The 19,154-nt window shown below is 38.1% G+C and overlaps 1 protein-coding gene across 2 annotated transcripts in view; it reads right to left on the reverse strand.

The window, feature by feature from the left end:
• Positions 1-9,140: 9,140 nt before the first annotated feature.
• Positions 9,141-19,154, reverse strand: part of LOC130610622 (methylglutaconyl-CoA hydratase, mitochondrial-like) — a 50,491-nt gene continuing 40,477 nt past the window's right edge. For both annotated transcript variants that reach the window (XM_057430654.1, XM_057430653.1), the window contains 2 exons: positions 10,177-10,269; positions 9,141-9,253 (listed from right to left, as the gene is read on the reverse strand). In XM_057430654.1, coding sequence (XP_057286637.1) covers positions 9,156-9,253; positions 10,177-10,269 — 191 coding nt within the window. In that variant the 3' untranslated portion in view covers positions 9,141-9,155. The remainder of the gene's footprint in view (positions 9,254-10,176; positions 10,270-19,154) is intronic.

The following is a 19,154-nucleotide window of genomic DNA, read 5'->3' on the forward strand; positions in this document are numbered from 1 at the left end:
CTCCAAAGGATTTCTTTCTCATTACCACTAGTGTTACCATAGAGGCAGGACGAGTAGAGAAAAAGTTATGTTAGTTTGCCAAACTAATTTTCACCTAAGTGAAGCTATAGGAAGAAAGGGCACTACTGAGAAAATATTTTATCCTGGACAATGAGCTAAAGTAGCAATGAGTCTCTGCAAAAGAGAAGCACGGAAAGGTCATCCAGCAGGAAGCTGGAAATCTTAAAATTCAGAGATGCTGACTGTGGAAGATGCTGAGTCTAGAACTTCAAAGCTCAGGATTTTTCATTTAGCTCTTAGTCCACCAGAAGAGGTAAGACGACACAGTAGGTACTGAGTTTATCTGTCTCATACTTATTTCCAAATTAGATTTTAATTAAAAAAAAACAAAACCTCAGTATGCCAGTTTTTAAAAGAAAATTTTATGCAACTCTATTTTCCATAGCCAGCAGATTTTTTTCTCATGCCCCACCTTTCCCCAGAAACATTGCTTGTTATTACTCAAACTTCCTTTGATTTTCACATACGCTTAAAAATTAGAAGTTGAAAGAAAAGAATACAAAAACTTGACACCAAAATGTGCAACTGGAAGTTTTCTTCGCTATTTTGAGTGGACAAGAGAGCTTGAGATAGACACTAGCTGCTGGTTCCAGGACATATCTGGGGATGAAAAGCGCAGTCTTTCACAAAGTGAAAAAGAGTGGTCTTGTACAAAGCACATTAGGCTTTGTACAACTTTAATTCCAAATTTTGTCCAAGGGAAAAATCATTTCATCAAAAACATTTACAAACTCCGATGAATCCTTGTGAATGAATTCAAAACCCGTTTATCCAATTAGTTGCAAGAGTATATACAGATAATTTTAAATTTTAACTGGCTTTGGAAAAAAAAAGAAAAAAAAAGGTTTCTTTAACTAGCAGCATTTTAGATCATTCTTTTCTCCATTCATTTTATTCTCTCCATGCTCTTTTCACTTGAGTACTCCAAATAAATACATACCATTTTGAACGTATGTAATGAAACCTACTGTGAATTCCTTTCATATTGTTACAGTCTGCCTGAATTGTAGTTTCTGTTCAGTGTCATAGTCTTCTATACACGGTGAGAAAACCAAGTTGCAGAAGCAAAGTTCAGGCTTGCTTCTTTTCAAAGCATCACTCCTTAGTTACCAATGGCACAGAAATGGTCTGGAAAAGATATAAATGTGATAGTGCAACCCACGACCACAGAAATAGTACCTGAAGTGGGCTTAAATCTACACGATTTAAGGGGGATGGAAGAAACCAAACTGCTACATTTTTTTTCAGTTTTTCTGAGTGTCATTCAACAATGAGAAATCCACCTATGTTACAAACAATTTTCAAACTGATGAAAGCAAATCTATTTGTCCTCTTCTAAGAATGAGGAAAATAGCTGATAACACTGTTCATGTAGTAAGAATTAATTTTAATAAAAACAGTACTCCAAAATTCAATATTGATATAAAGAACAATATTTTTATACCCCTCAAGACCTAAAGGCCTAAAGAACATTCAACCATCGTTTGTTGCTAAAGTTTGATTTCTCCATAAGTGTATTATATACTAATCTCTGACTTTGCATGCTCTGGTTTGCAAGACCATGAAAATTCTCTCTCCCTCCTCTTACACTTTGTCTAATATTCAGCTTGGCTCCTATGGCTTTCTTTTGCCCATGTTTTACTTCCACCTTGCTCTGCAGCAACAACAGACTAACTTTAACTAGACAACATGATGGGAATGCAGTGCTCCTTTTTATGATACCAAAAGTTCTCGAATGTCCGATTGTTAATCCTGATTTGTAAACAAGACAGCCCCAAATTTAGGTCAGGAAGAAATGTTCTGCAATCTCTGCTAGCAGAAACAACTAGAATATCAGCAGCAATCAATTTCTTACATTGAACTTGACATTTCAAATAACATTCTATACGACTGCAGTCACTTGGGACACTGATGATAGCCTTGGATTATAGGCACAGGTTGCTCTGTGGATCACCCTGCAAAGGTAAGTACTGTATGTGTCACGTAGATACATGGGATAGTTCTGATGACATGGGAGCTCTCTTCCCATCTTCTTTTCTGTTGTACATTGCCACTACTTGCAAATTATTCTGATTAGAGAGACTGTAAATAAAATTTGCAAAACATTAGTTTTATGTATGCATCTTTTGCAGTGTTAGTATTGCATGATATTTTGAAGTGTCGCCTCAACATCATCACCATTACAACAGATCATAAAGCCCAGGAGAAAATGAGTCATTTAATAAAAGTCAGCTTATTTTTATTTAAGAAAAGGAAAACATAAGAACCACAATTCTCCATAACTTACAGAAGCAGAACTAATTTACCTCCCTCTAGTAACAATCTGTATATTGTGTTTAATTACTTTGAGGAAAGAATGGATGTTCAAACATCTGTTTTCTACACTATAAGCATTTTTTTACTTCAGGCCATTTATTTAACACGATGCATAAAATAAACATTACAAAATATTAAAATGCAAATAAAGCTATCTAGACTCAGATGACTGAAGAAAACATGGATAAATGTTCTTAGATTAACATAATTTAGGGTTTTTACTGTATCAAATCATACTAGCACTGTAAATGCTCAATAGTCACTAGTTTAAAAAAAATTAGAAGTTTTTCTTAATTGTAGGGAAGAAGAAGAAGAAAGTACACCTTTTTGGTTGTTCCACAGTATACAAATTTTTAAGAAAAAATATTAATGAAATGCTGAAGATGTCGCTTTAGGAGCTTATTTCAACTGTCTTCTACCAGTATTTAATTTCAGGACTTTACAATATTAAAAATCTGACACATGACTGGGAGAAGGAAACAGAAGAAGTAAGATAAGTCACAAGAGAGCTTATGGACTGTATGGGACAGCGGGGGGAGAAACAAACTCAAAACTAACTGTTTCACTTTGGAGGTTTTTACTAATAGTCAGTTGTCACAGGACTGAGCTGAACTTTAAAAATGCAAGAGGACTCAATTGCTGTCCTTCCCTAGTGATAAAAAATTGTACGCGTAAGAACTAGGGAGAAGACAAGAGCAGACTGTTGAAGGAGGAATAAAGATGGAATCGAGAGGTATAGTTAAGATGTATAAAGTTACACAAAATAAACAGATTTTTCTTTCTGAGTATCTCTGTAATGATGTACTATCAAGTAGCACCTACATGCAGAAAAATTACACTAACTGTGCAAAAGCCTGTAAGTCCTACCACAGACACTCCCACAAATGGTGACACTTTTTTTCAGTATTTGTCAAATGCAAATATTCCTATTACTGATGAAACTAAAGTACAGAAATCTAAAGAATATGCTAACAATATACTGTAAGGTGCATCAGATGTCAACTTGAAATTTTTGACATTTTATTTAACCTTTACACTTGGCTGAATCGTACAACTACTGCTGCTAGCAAGATCACCTTCTGTATGAGTTTTTCAGATCTGGTAATTCCCTTGACACTTTTCTCATCCAAAATAGAATATTTTTTTAGCTTTAAAATGAATCCTGTAACAGAGACCTTCATGTTGCTTTTAAAAGTAAACGATGACTACTTTAGGAGATAAGGAAAATACACAGTACACTTTGTTTGCAAGTTGAGAGAAACCAGAAACTATAATCAATTAATGAAAGAGGTTTACTTTCTTTTTATTTCAGTTTGGGAAATAACAACAAAGAGAAGCAACATGATTTTTCTGTAAAAAAGATTCTTCATACATTATGCAAAGTTCTGTACAGACTGCAGCATTACACAAAATAAGTTGTTAAAACAGCATTTTAACGAAGAGATCCAAAAACTAAACTCCTTTTAGCAATTAACAGCTTGAGAAAAGCCACTCTGGCTGATAACAAGCATTTTCTTAAACCGCAGAGCTAATAGAGTCTGTTTTTCCATTAAATTGTTTCTCACACAAATTGACTGCAATCCAGTGAGAGGAGTATTCAGACTGAAACATTTTCAACAGCTAGGGTACCTACAATACCTCCCACTGTGCTCATTGTTTCATGTCCAAGAATAGGTTAGTTCATGCTGAAACTTTTTGTTTGGGACAATAAAATTTTCCTTTCATCTTGCCACCTAGTTTCTTAATAAACTTCTAGGGAGCCTTTTTTTGCAACCACTGTTCTGTAGTCCAATTAGACCACGACTGGACATCAGAACGAAGTTCATATTGAAGAAAACTGAAGAAGAGAAGGGATGAACAGATAGTCTGAAATACAACACAGCAGAGATGAAAAAGTCTAAGAGGTTCCTGGCGTGTGTGGAAGATAACTTCCTGACACAACTGGTGAGGGAGCCAACTAGGGAAGGCATCCTGCTTCCCTGTTGTTTGTGAACAGAGAAAGACTTGCGTGTGATGTGATTGCTGGGGGCTGACTTAGGCATAGCAGTCACAAAATCATGGTTTTCACTTCTCAGAGAAGAAAGGAGGGGTGGTCAGCAGAACTGCAACCTTGGACTTGCAGAGGGCAGACTTCGGCCTGATTAGGTGACTGGTTGACTGACTCCCTTGGGAGGCAGTCCTGATGGGCAAAGGAGTCTAGGATGGCTGGACATTCTGCACGAAGGATATCTTAAAGACACAGGAGTAGAAGTCACAATGAAGCCCCTGTAGTCCCTTTGGAATGTTTAGTGACCTGCTACACCAACTAAGACACACACATGTCTATGGGGCTGGAAGGGAACCACCCACGGGTACTGAGAGAGCTGGTGCAGTACTTACCAAGCCACTGTCAATTACATACCAGAAGCCCTGGCTAAACAGGGAACTCCCTGCTGACTGAAGGTTTGCAAATGTGACAAGAAAGGCTGGAAGGAGGATCCAGGGAACTATAGGCCTGTCACCTGGACCTCAGTGCTCAAGAAGGTTATGGAGAAGGTAGTCTTGAGCACCATCACACAGCAAGCACAGGACAGGAGTTCAGCCCAGCTGACATGGGTTTATATAAGGCAGGTCCTGCTTGACTAAACTGAACTCCCTCTGTGACAAGGTGGTCCACTTAGCAGATGAAAGAAAAGGACACGGATGTTGTCTACCTAGACTTTAGTAAAGCCTTTGACACTGTTTCCCACGGCATCCTCCTAGAGAAACTGGCTGCTCATGGCTTGGAAGGCTGTACTCTTCACTGGGTAAAAAATCAGCTGGATGGCCAGGCCCAAAGAGTGGTGGTGAACAGAGTCAAATACAGTTCATGGCCGATGACAAGTGGTGCTCCCCAGGGCTCAGATTTGGGTCCAGTTCTGTTAAATATCTTCATCAATGAGATCAAGGGCACCCTCAGTAAGTTCGCAGATTACACCAAGTTGGGTGGGAGTGTTGCTCTGCTGAAGGATAGGGAGGGTCTGCAGAGGGATCTGCACAGGCTGCATCGATGGGCTGTGGACAATGGTATGAGATCAACAAGGCAAACTGCCAGCTCCTGCACTTGGGCCACAACCACCCCATGGCAACACTACAGGCTTGGGGAAGAGTGGCTGAAAAGCTGCTCAGTGGAAAAGGACCTGGGGGTGCTGACTGGTGGAGCTGAACATAAGCCAGCGTGTGCTCAGACAACCAAGAAGGCCAATGGCATCCTGGCCTATATATCAGCAGTAGTGTGGCCAGCAGAGCCAGGGCAGTGATCATCCCCCTGTACTCAGCACTGCTGAGGCTGCACCTCGAATCCTGTGTTCAGTTCTGTGCCCCTCACTACAAGAGAGACATTGAGGTGCTGGACCGGGTCCACAGAAGGGCTATGAAGCTGGTGAAAGGCTTAGAGCGTAAGTTTTATGAGGAACGGTTGAACTAACTGGGATTGTTTAATTTGGAGCAAAGAAGGCTGAGGGGAGACCTCATCCCTCTCTACAACTACCCGAAAGGAGGTTGTAGTGAGGTGGGTGTTGGTCTCTTCTCCCATGTAACAAGACACAGGACAAGGAAGCGGCCTCAAGTTGTGCCGGGGGAGGTTTAGACGGCATAGTAGGAAAAATTTCTTCAATGAAAGGGTTGTCAAGCACTCAAACAGGCTGTCCTGGGAAGTGGCTGAATCGCCATCCCTGGAGGTATTTAGAATACACACATATGTGGTGCTTAGGGACATGGTTTACTGGTGGATTTGGAAGTGTTAGGTTAACAGGTTGACCTAATGATATTAAACGGCTTTTCTGACATAAATAATTCTATGACAAATGATTGTTGTGATGCACAAAACCCTTTATGCACTGAATACTTCTTGGCAGACTTGGTTTAAGAAACAAAAATCATCAATATTCATTCTCAGATAACTTCATTTAGCACTGAGTTATCAAGCCATTTTCTCTCTTACACACTTCCTCTATTTCTCCAAATCTTTATTTTCTTACTAAACAATAGGATGTACTGAAGTGGAAAAAGAGATTTTTCTGCTTTCCCTAGCTCACAGTCTGGCAGCTAAGGGTTTTTTTCATAGTGGAGAGAACTGGACAGAAATTTCCAAAGGCAGAAGAATCATCCTTCTCCCTCAAAACCTGAGCAGCTGGTCTGTGCGTAAAGCTGTTGTGTAAAAGCAGGCACTGCTGTTATCCCAGTTGGTCTTGCTCTGCTGTCTGCAATGGATCTTTCTGAGGAGACTCAACCTGACATCACAGATAAGGTACACTCTACAAATGCCTACCTGGTTGAGACCCCCAGCAGACTAAAAAGGAACAATTAATTTTGGTATATTAACTGGGATCCAACCAACTGCTGTTCAACCCTAGGCTTTAGAAGGTTGCTGTACCTTTGTGCATATTCAAACACAGAATTTCTCACACCTGCAAAATTTAGGTTAAATCTGGTCAGTCACTAGACAGCAGTCAACTGGGTCTTCAGATGATCCTATTTCAAAGGATGAAATAAAACACAAAATACAACAAGGTCCAAAATATCATACCTGATCTTCCCTGAATCCATTAATATCATCCATTTAATACTATTAAATTCCAGTAATGTTCTTCTAACATAGCTTTTTGAGTGTAACTTTCTGCAGGTTTAGAAACAGCAAATATAAAATAAAGAAGTTTTTCATACAGTACCAAATACCCCTGTTAATTATCACTGAAGTTAAAATCTTTACACCTTTCACATACATGTGGCAGCTGATGGAACATAATATAAACGGCAGTAGTTTGCCATGCTATAGGAACCTACTCTGAAGGAGCAACACACTTTTTCAGCATGTTTCAGATGTACCAGCTGGCAGCAGAAACCTACTGAGGCCTCTTAATGGATACAGCTCTCTTTTCAGCTCTGCTGCCCAGTCCTGCTTTGGCTCAGAACAGCTTAAAGTAAGCGCTATAAGGAAATATTCCATTACTGCATGAAGCTTATGGCTGAAGTGGATATATCTAAATCAATATGCAGAATTAATTCACTCATTCTTCACTTTCCCCTAACACAAAGCACAATCAGTTACTAGTTGGATGACAGGAGCCAAAAAAGGGCTGAAACACTGTCATTGTCTCAACAGGATTAGTGCAAATACAGGCTGATCAGGAAAAAATTGTGATAAAGTCAAATACACTCAGCAGAAATAGTCCTCAGAAAGGCTGATAGCAATAGGAGAAATAACAGGCAATGAGCATACCCCAAAATGTATTAAGCTTAAAAAGCATTGTAACATGGTGAAATCTGTCATATTTTCAAGGAACTGAAGAGATATGCCCAAATTATTATTTTAGGATGACAAAAAAAAAAAAAAAAAAAAAAAAAAAAAAAGAAAATTCAAACCTCAACCTTTGAATAGCAATAAAATATTCTGAATGAAACTCATGAGTCAGTGACCCCGCATTATAAGGTGAAAGCATTAGAAGTTTGAAACATCTATAATTAACTAAAGACAAGGAAACATGAAACAACCTAAATAAGCTGAATTCTGAGAACATATGGAGAACTTGACCCGAATTTCTTGGATTAAAACTTAAACAGGGGAAGTTTAGATTGGATATAAGGAAGAAGTTCTTTACTTTGAGGGTGGTGAGATACTGCAATGGGTTGCCCAGGGAAGTTATGAATGCTCCATCCCTGGCAGTGTTCAAGGCCAGGTTGGACAGAACCTTGGGTGACATGGTTTAGTGTGAGGTGTCCCTGCCCATGGCAGGGGGGTTGGAACTTGATCTTAAGGTCCTTTCCAACCCTAATTATTCTATGATTCTACGATTCTATGACTCGAGAGTGTGTCTCCCATACTGTCCTGCAAAATTCTGCAGAAGCTGGTGGAGTGGAAGGTCAAAGGGGAAAAAGTTGCTAACAAATAACATCATTTTGTGTCTTTTTCTTCACTAGAACTTATTGTCGAGGGGTAATGCTACTGCCCTCTCCATATCAGCTGCAACAGTATCCACTAAAATTGGATACAGTGCTTTCCAAATAGGTTCCACCCATCAGAAAGAAGAGAGAAGAAATGTTACAAAGTTCCCCAAGAAGTTCCAGAAATGAAGACCAAAGTTAGATTGGGGTCACAGAGAGGCACTTGTTTTCACATTACTTCCCTTTTCCCAGAAATGCAGATACCTTAAGTTGACAATGATTTATCCATAAAATAACAACAAAAGTTTTCATAACACAAAGACCTTCGTGAACATTAATCACTATATAACTTTCATTCACCGTGAAACCAGGAAAAGCCAGTAAACTGGCCTTCCAAATAGAAGTTTTTGACACCAAAAATCTCGAAAGATGTTAGTAAGACAAAAGATCTGTTTACAAATGTACTTCCAGTTTTTAAACTCTTTACAACCAATTTACTAGCAGCATGAAAACAGAATTTGAATCCTAAAGTACCAGACGTTACATAAAAGTGGATGATTATTTAAATTACCATTTTGTACACTCATAGTTAACTCGTATCTTTTTTCCCAGTCTGACCCTTCAAAAACTTATTCAGCCTTCTGATTAAGATATCAAATACCATTTACAGAATCACTCAATACTGACTTAGTTCATGAAGACTTTGGTTAAAAGCATAATATACAAAGCCGTTCCCTAAAACTGAGAAATACTGGTTTTTATTGATTTTTGGTAAGTAATAGGAGGAGTAAACTTTAAAGCATGCCATGATCATTAACAGGAATACAAAAATAAGCAGAAATCCATAAACATCAATCCAAAATTAAAAGCCAAGAGTGTTATTTAGTTAGCCATGGTAACAAAAGCAAAAGATTCATACCTGCACCTGGAATGATTGCCAGCTTCGTTTCAACTAGACCCATTTTAGCAGAAGAGGCTAAAAACAGAACGTAAATGAGTTCTTATTATGATTGATAAGAAAAAACTTAGCAAAATATGTAATAATGACCTACAAGATTGTTGATTTATTACATTTCCTTCATAAAGAACAATAAATCACTTAAAAAGCATTTGTTTATGAAAATCTTTAAATAGATTTAATCTTTGGTAAAAGACCCGACTACTTCCATCAAAGCAAGTTCTGTACCTTGTTAATTTTCACATAGCAAGTAACCAATTTCAGTAAGAGACTTACTTGCAAAACGTAAAATACTAAAATAAAAAGATTGTTATTATCTGAGATCTCAAAAAGGGGCAGAGTTCTGTATCTGATTATTATTATGAATTCTTTAGCTGACAGAATATTCTCTAAGGGTCAAACAGCTTCATATACCCTACATTATTGGCAACTGTTCGGGAACAAGTTTCCATTTACTTTTCAACAAATGGCTTTACAGTTCTGACAGCTGGATATGTCAAGGTTCCTCTTTTCAAGCGCTGTTGCCACTTTTATAACAGCTTAATGGCTTGTGTAATAATACTCTAACAACTTTTGCTTTTTCCCTGCACCCTGTTTAGATAAAAATCAAATCTCCATCTAGAATACCTCAAATACAGAAGAGAATACTTAAATTACTAAAGTATCAAACCACTATATAACCCTTCCAGCAATGTCAATAAAACAAATGTCATAATAAAATAAAACACGTAACAAAAACAATCCAGCTATCAGTGATAAATTGTTTGAAATTAAACATTAGCAAGTACTTAGATAGGTTTCTGCTAATTCCCTTTAAAATAAGTGGTTAGAAACAACATCAAATACAAAGTAAGTTTTATAAAATTGTTGCCAAAACAAGGATTAGTCAAGCCATCTGCAACACTAACAATCCATGTTCTATAAACAGGATTCAGACCTACCTGCCACTCTTATATCACAGGCTAATGCAAGTTCTAGGCCACCACCTAATGCAGCTCCATCTATTGCAGCAATAGTAGGTACAGGCAGATTAGCTGAAAAAGAAAGTACCTATTAATTTAACACTGGCCTCATAAAGAACATATCTGAAATACCATTTAATTACATTTTATTCAATGTACAGCCATGCTATAGTAAGAAACTCACGTAACTCAGAGGGACAAAAATGTGATTGCTCAGCAACACTTCGGCAAAAATAAAATTACCCTACTTCTACACCACTTTGTGCCTAAATAGGTTTGCAAGCCCTTTCCTCCAGCTTCTGCTGACTTCTGACAAAAATCTGAAGAGTAAACTCTAAAAACATACATAGCAGAGCTAGGCAAAAAATAAAAAAGGAACAGTTTAAAAAGCCACATACACAAACAGTCCCAGTTGAAATACAGATGTCTTAGCATAATCAGCTGTGATGCTAGCATAGCTGGAAGCTCTCTGTGTCTTAATATTCCCAGATGTGGTGTTGTCACCACTATTGCCCCTTTTCTCCAATAAGGCAGCAGCTAACAGCTTAATGGAACTTGGAAAAGTTTTCAGTCTAAGATGCACATGCTGCCAGTACATGTGACAAGCAGCAGAGATCCAGAAGCCTGTGTGACCATGGCAGGTTTGTATTTAATTTATCATCTGTTCTGACTTGGGCAAGTCATTTAAACATTCAGATTAAAGTACTGCTCTTCATCTCCAACAAGTTTAAGTTCTCTTCTTCCCTCTTCACCACAAACTCAAAGAAGTTTGAGGAAAAAGGTATTTTTCACTTGAGAAGTAAACTTTTTTACAGCTTTAATTAGATTTAACATAACATTTACCTCAAGCTATCTGTAGTTTTAAACTACACTCAAACAATATTTCAGTAGTACATTGCTGCTACTTCAAAGATAGTCAAAAGCAATTCATTAGCTGAACACATGGGCTATAGCTTGTTGAAATGTTAAGCCAACTCTTGACAGCAATAGTTGGGTTATTTTTCAGGCGTTAAAAAAAAAATATTTTCTTTGTTTTAAGGTTTCAGCTTCTTAATTTAATGACCAGTTCATTCAGTTGCACTTGGAACTGAAAAAGAAAAAAAACCTGCTGCCAAAATACAAATGAGAATCTGGTGTGAGAGAATGTCCTCTCCTTTTATAATCTAGAAGGGTAATGTGACCAAAAATGATTAATTTAATGCATTAATTACAAATAATAACTTTTTTCTTTAGTGAACTAGTTCTAAATTTAGAAGTTATGCTACCTAGTTTACCTTTTTCCTGACAGATGCACTTCAGGTAACGTAATCACAAAAAAAAAACAACAACCAAACCATGACCAACAAGATGTTAATGTACATCAGCATCAATAAATCTGTATACAAACAGATAGTACCTCACTGGGTAACAAAAAAAATATCAAATAAAATGAAAGGCTACTTTCAGGTACAAATCAAAATCCTTTTATGATTAACAACTAATGAAAATCCAACTGTCTTTAAGAAAAGAGGAAAAAATTTGTCAATGTTTTTCACGATTATAACAAATGCTTTAAATCAAAATCCCTTGGGTGCTGGTTTAGATCTTGATTGATTATCTGAAACAATTCCAATGCCAAAAGAGACTACTGATTACTATCTGCAACAATCAAGCACCTGCAGTCACTTAGAAGAGCCCAAGTTAGCAATTATATATTTCCCCACTGTATCAACCCCTTATTCCATACCATTCATGTCATGCTCAGATCTCACATTTTCAATATATCATCACTCTTATCTCATGCATATATATATATACACACACATCCACAGAAAGCATAGGAGACAGAGGAACAGGAATAAAATCTCCTGTTTCTCAATTTACTTTTTCTTAGTTATATGGGAAGACAACATTCATTCCAGCAGGGCCAAGTTGCTGACTGAAACTCATAACCCCGTCACCATAACCAATCTGCCAAACGGTTTTGCAGTCCAAGTTCAAGGCTGATGCAGCTTGTATTTAAAGGAATCTGCCTTTGCCACCAGTAAACGAAAAATAATTTGCCTGAACATGAAGGCATGGTCACTATTAATTGTAGTTTTCAGCAGTTACTGTCTGCATTTATGTTCCATTTCTCAGAGAATAGGTATATGGAGCACAATTTACACAACTTTTGCAGTAGTCCAAGGCAGACTACTTTTCCTACGGTAAGTAACTTCCAAATTCAGCTATGGTACAATTTCAGTAGGCTCTTACATACACAGGATTACAAATCAGTTTGCTTTCAAGAATTACAACCAGCATTCCTATCAAGAAATACTAAAATTCATAATTAAAAGGGAGAAAAAGCAGTTTGATACCATATGTTAGAATAATTGCTTCCTAAGGATATTAATTTTAAAGGATCATCTGAAGTGTCAGTTGACAATGAATGAAAGGCAAAATACAGATTTCTTTGCAATAGCTCTATGCATACCTATCAAAATAATTATGGAAATTAGTTCTTTTAACATGTTCTTGTGAAGCACCAGAAAAAGCAATATAGAAATAAATTAGCAATTGCTCCTGATTGTAAACAGTCTCTAAGTTACTAGAACTTGTTACCAAGGGTAAAGCTTCTTGGAATATTCAAATTTTGTAGCACAAGAGGCACTTGTTCATGTTTATCTGCATAATTTTAATACACAACTGTCAAAACTGTTCAGCTCATAACAAAAACAGAGACAATCCTTGACAAATCATGCCCTGTAGACTTAACTTAGTTGTATGCACTCAAATTTTTAGAACAATAAAGTATGTAAACAGACAGGTTGACCTCCACAATGATTCTACATGGCAAGGCTCATTTGTCATGAATGACTGGGAAAAAAAACCAACCTATTTAAAGCTCTGCCAGGAAGCTCAGTGGTTTTATTCTCTAACATTCCACATTTTGTTACACTGTAAACAGATATAAATCTCAGGCAATTGTATTACTAACCATTAGCGCCAGATCTGAAACGGGTTTATCGATGTGCGATCATGAGCTGCATAGCAAAGTCTACAAAAGGAATTGTGAATATATATAAAAGGAACAAAACAAACTAGAGTGTAACTCACACACAGAGAAAAACAGACCATATACACAGATTGTTGCTGTTAGTAGTAGTTAAAAAGACAGACTAAGTAATCAGCAGTGTTAAACTGTAGTTTACAGAACTGCACTTTACTGTGGTACATCAAAGTGTGGACATTAAAATATGAAGTGCACTAAGTAACAAGCCAGTTCATGCAATGAATTCATAAAGGATTACTTCACAGACCTACCGTATTGTAAAACATGCTGCATATTCTGTAGATACACTTCCATTCTGCGTAACAAGTGTCCAAAGAAAAGCCAATACTCATGTTCTAATACAACATCAGTGCTTAATGATATTACAGAAAAGGAAGGTTCTATGTAGAGTAATGAAAAAGAAGGGCGCATTTCAGTATAAACTAGTACTAAGTCAGTGACAGAGCCAGATATAAGACAAAAATGCAGTGCTATATTTGAGATCACAGAAGTAGAAACACAGGTTTGACTAGGTGAAAAGTAGACAACATGACAAGCAGATCAAAATAATTTTTGTGTATTATTTGAGGAATAAGCTATTATGACAGAAGGTGATATCACCTGCATAAAAAGACACTTAATGGCCATTCAAGACATGATACAGATGAAGTGACCAAGAGGGAAACTGAAGAACTAAGAAATGAATGGTATGTAAAAAACTTCAATAAGAGAAACTGAACATAGTAACATGACACAGTTAATTAAGTCCAATAAACCCATAAAAGCTCAAAGAAAGTCAGAAGAGTTAGAAAATATGATATGAGCAGTATAAAGAAATGGGCCTGTTTCCTAATCCATAGTAACTGTGCATCTTCATCTGAGGGAGCTGGCGGAGGTCATTGCCGAGCCACTCTCCATCATCTTTGGTTAAGTCGTGGGAAACAGGTGAGGTGCCTGAGGATTGGAGGATGACAAATGTCACGCCGGTCTATAAGCAGGGCAAGAAGGAAGACCCGGGTAATTATAGACCGGTCAGCCTTACCTCCATCCCTGGAAAGGTGATGGAACAACTTATTCTTGACACCATCTCAAGACATATCAAGAATGAGGGGGTCATTAAGAGCAGCCAACATGGTTTTACCAAGGGGAAGTCAAGTTTGACCAACCTTATAGCCTTGTATGAGCAAGTAACTAGGTGGATGGATGATAGTAGAGCTGTAGATGTGGTTTTTCTTGATTTCAGTATGGCATTTGATACTGTCTCCCACAGCATCCTCATAGATAAGCTAAGGAAGTGTGGGCTTGATGATCAAGTAGTGACGTGGATCAAGAACTGGTTGGAAGGAAGAAGGCAAAGAGTTGTGGTCAATGGGGCAGAATCTAGCTGGAGGTCTGTGACTAGTGGAGTCCCTCAGGGGTCGGTGCTGGGACCAGTGCTGTTTAGTATTTTCATCAACAACCTGGATGAGGGAACTGAATGTACCCTCAGCAAGTTCGCTGATGATACTACACTGGGAGGAGTGGCTGACACACCAGAGGGCTGCCATTCAGCGAGACCTGGACAGGCTGGAGAGTTGGGTGGAGAGGAACTTGATGAAATTCAACAAGGGCAAGTGTAGAGTCTTGCATCTGGGGAAGAACAACCCCATGTACCAGCACAGGTTGGGGGCTGATCTGCTGGACAGTAGTGAAGGGGAAAGGGACCTGGGGGTCCTGGTGGATAGGAAGATGACCATGAGCCAGCAATGTGCCCGTGTGGCCAAGAAGGCCAACGGCATCCTAGGGTGCATTAGAAAGAGTGTGGTTAGTAGGTCAAGGGAGGTTCTCCTCCCCCTATACTCTGCCTTGGTGAGGCCGCATCTGGAATATTGTGTCCAGTTCTGGGCCCCCCAGTTCAAGAAGGACAGGGAATTGCTTGAAAGAGTCCAGCGCAGAGCTACAAAGACGATTAAGAGAATGGAACATCTCCCTTATGAAGAGATGTACATGACTATTTAATCCTCTAATTCAGTAAAAAAGTTCTTAAAAAAATTACAGATATGTAAGACACTATCTGAGAGGAAATTCATTTACACTTGATACTTTCTTCGTAACTATCTAGCAGCCTTTCTGTATTCCTGCACAACACCTGCAGTATTCCTTCCCATAGCTGGGTATAGAAGCTATCATTAAAGATCTGGAAAACCAACAGTCTTAGGATTCAATTTCTCTTAAAGCAAAAGGTCTGCATTGTTACTGCAGCAACACTTGCACATCATGATTCCCATGAACCAGGAAAGAGAAGTCCTTGGAAGCCCTTTCAATCCCTAATAATGCACAAGTTATATATCATCCTAAGAGATAATTAACTTCTATTTTTGACATACTCTTGCACACACAAAGACAAGTGCTTTCAATTCAGCTAACCACAGCAGTCAGAAGTTGGTATTTAGGAACATTCAAATGAGGTCCCACTTCAAAGTATGTCTTTTCAAGTACTCGATACGAAAGACTAAAATGTCAGTCATCTTAACTGCCATTACTATTCTTCTGTTGCCCTCCTGTACCTGGATAACATTGACAAAAGTCCTTATATTTCATCTTTCTTCTTACTTCAGTGACCTCTGGCAATCTATCTTTGGAAAGAACAATTATTCAGATGTAAATCAGAAGCTAGTCACTACCTCTAGCACCTACTGAACTAGATTCATAAGCTTGATTTGGCTTTAATTACCAACAGACAGCCATTAGTCTTCAGAATTCTTATTTCCCAGTAGTAAAGGAAAAGAAAGTAGTGAGAGTACTCCTCTCAGAAACTGGGTCTCCAACAATACAAAAGAGTTCCCAGAGAATGAAGAAACAGATTGTCCAAGCTATTTATTCCACACATGAATTTCTGATTATTTGACAAGTAAGGTTGCTTAGTGCACAGCTTACTATGACTACCAACTTCAGGGGACATTTGTAGCAGCCCATTTTTCCTTTTGAATAATGGATTTCATAAAACATAAAGCAAGAAGGATGAATAGTTTAAAAATACCTTGCATACTGTATTACATATATTACTGGAGGAAAGTACGCTATAAAAATTAAGGGATTTATAAAAGGTTCCACAATTCATTATCTAACTAAAACAGATTAAGAAAGTGTGGCAAATACCTCCCTACATATGACTGCATGAGAAACCTTTAAATCACGTAACAGTGACCTGCGTCAGTGCCCCTCACAGTAAATGCTTCCTGAACCTCCCATGTTTCAATTTGTGCCCATTGAATCTGGGTCTACTTTCATCTTAACACCCTCACCCCCCTTTAGGTATTTATCCGTATTGATGAGATCACCCCCTGTGCCTTTTCTTCTCCAGGCTCTCTAACAATCCTAGTTCACTCAACTTTTCCCCATAGTACAGACGCTCCAGTCTATTTATCACCTCCACGGCCCTTCACTGCTCTACCTTCAGTAGTTCCACCTCTCTCTTGACCTGGGAAGCCCAGAACTAGGCATGGTACTCCCAAGTGCGGCCTCACCAGTGCTGAATGAAGAGGAAAGATCACCTCCTTCAACCTGCTGGTGACACTTGTCCCATTGCAGCCGAGGACACCATTAATACCCTTTGCTGCAAGGGCACAATGCTGGCTCATGTTCAACCTGGTGTCCACCAAGACCTGCAAGACCCTTTCTGCGAAACCACTTTCCAGATTGTTAGCTCCCAGCATGCACTGGTTGTTTATCCGCAGGTGCAGGACTTTGCACTTTACTTTGTTGAACTTAATGAGGTTCCTGTCAGCCTATTTCTCCAGCTGAGTCCTCCAAATGATGGCACAACCCTCTGGCGCATCAGCCACAACTTTTGCTTTTATATCATCAGCAAATTTGCTGAGACACCATCATCTAGATTATTAATGATGTTGAACAGGACTGGAACCAGTACTAGCCCCTGAGATAGATACTGGTGGCTAGGGACCTCCAAGTAGATTTCATGCTGCTAATTGTTTTCAAAAAATAAAAGGGCATAAACTATGCACTTTGCATGGCAAGTAGAGGCAGCCCCTGGGCAATTATAGTAACTGACATATTCTTTATATTAGGAACATTTTATTCACAAAATTACACTTTCACCTAAGTTCAGTTATGTCATAGGAAATCAGAAAAATAACTGCAACACAATACCATATCTTGGTTTCATCTTTTGTGATCTTTTCCTGAAGAACAATCACAGCATTAAGATGTCATACTAGATTTGTGATGTCAGTCATGTTTCAGGCTTTCCCTTGCCTCGTAAAACCTGTTACCAAGTCAGTGACTAAAACAAGTTTGCTTGCATTTTCAATTGCAAGCACCCTCATAAAAAAAGGCTTTTCTGTAGGGAAAAAAAAAAAAAAGATAGAAGAACCAAATACTTCAACAAGCACTTTCATCCATTCTGTAACAGAATGAAAACTAACCAACATTACGTAGCAACATTAAAAATGGCTGAGACTGTCAAATCTTCCTATATGAACTTGAAGGCAAAGAAGATAGGTCAAACCATTTTTATTCAAGACAAGTTATTAAATGCTACAAAGCTTTACCTGCCATTACTGCAACAAGAATGAAAAGTGGTTATTCAAAGTAACTTAAATATTTACTTACGTTTTTAAAATACTTCGATCTGCAAAAACATGACCACATTTTTAAGTCTGAATGGTTTACATGCGCATTTAGATGCACACAATTCTTTTCCATATATCTGTTAGTTACAACTGTGAAAGGCTTTTAGCTACCCTCCAATTCCACTGATTGGATGAGGAGATTAATAGACTGTTACTGTTGACAGATTTATTTGAACATTACTATCTGTGCCTTAATACCTTCAAAGTTCAGACAGACAACTGGTTGCAAGAAAGAGCTACATTAAAAAATTATTTCTAGTACTTGTGAAGAAATTCTGCTTTAAATGAAAGTAGTTGCTGCACACCGTACAGTTAAGCAAAAGATATTAGTAAAGTTTATCTTCCCTTTATTATGACAGTAGCTAAAGGGTTTTCTTAAGGCATCTCCCTCAATCCCACTAATTTCACAGTTTCCTCCAGTGTCCACTCACTCTTATGAACGACCTAGAAGAAATATTCTTGAATTAATAAATAAATACCTAACACAGGAATATTATGTTCTTAATTTTAAGATTTTCTATTTGGTAAGTTATTATGGAGAGGTAACAGGACAGTATGTTTTATATTCTTGATAATAGGAACAAAGCCTGAGAACCTAATGGGAATGAAAGAGAGGTACTCTAATCAAACCCTTTAGCTAAAGCCTTCTGTAGCCAACTCTGCCATGATTCTCTTCTTCTACTATATAAAATAGTTTGGATATCTCTTCAGTGGTACACTTCAGTTAGATAAACAGATTTTTCAGTTTCTTCATATTTACTAGTGTTTCTTTTTGTAGTTGTACTCTGCCCTCAGTAAAACAATAATGAAGTAAAACCTAAATGATAGAATCTACTTTCTGTGAAAATTCAGAAAAGCTTTAGATGATAGAAGAAAACTGAAATTATTTCTTACATTTCCTATGCTCACTAAGTACATTTAAGTACTTATTACACACACAAATAGCACAGCACGTATTCAAGCACTGAATTCACAAAACAAAAGGACAGAACCATAGAATGGTTTGGGTTGGAAAGGACATTAAGATCATCTAATTCCAACCCCTGCCATGGGCAGGGACGCCTCACACTAGACCATGTCGCCCAAGGCTCTGTCCAGCCTGGCCTTGAACACTGCCAGGGATGGAGCATTTGCCACTTCTTTGGGCAACCCATTCCAGTGCCTCACCACCCTAACAGGAAAGAACTTCTTCCTTAGAGTTAACCTGAACTTCCCCATTTAAACCCATTACCCCTTGTCCTATTGCTACAGTCGGTGATGAAGTCCCTCTCCAACATCCTTGTAGGCACCCTTCAGATACTGGAAGGCTGCTA

Source organism: Pezoporus wallicus, unplaced genomic scaffold (genome assembly GCF_028554395.1).
Source record: "Pezoporus wallicus isolate ANWC-B61680 ecotype Strahan unplaced genomic scaffold, APGP_CSIRO_Pwel_v1 contig_9510, whole genome shotgun sequence".
NCBI lineage: Eukaryota > Metazoa > Chordata > Aves > Psittaciformes > Psittacidae > Pezoporus > Pezoporus wallicus.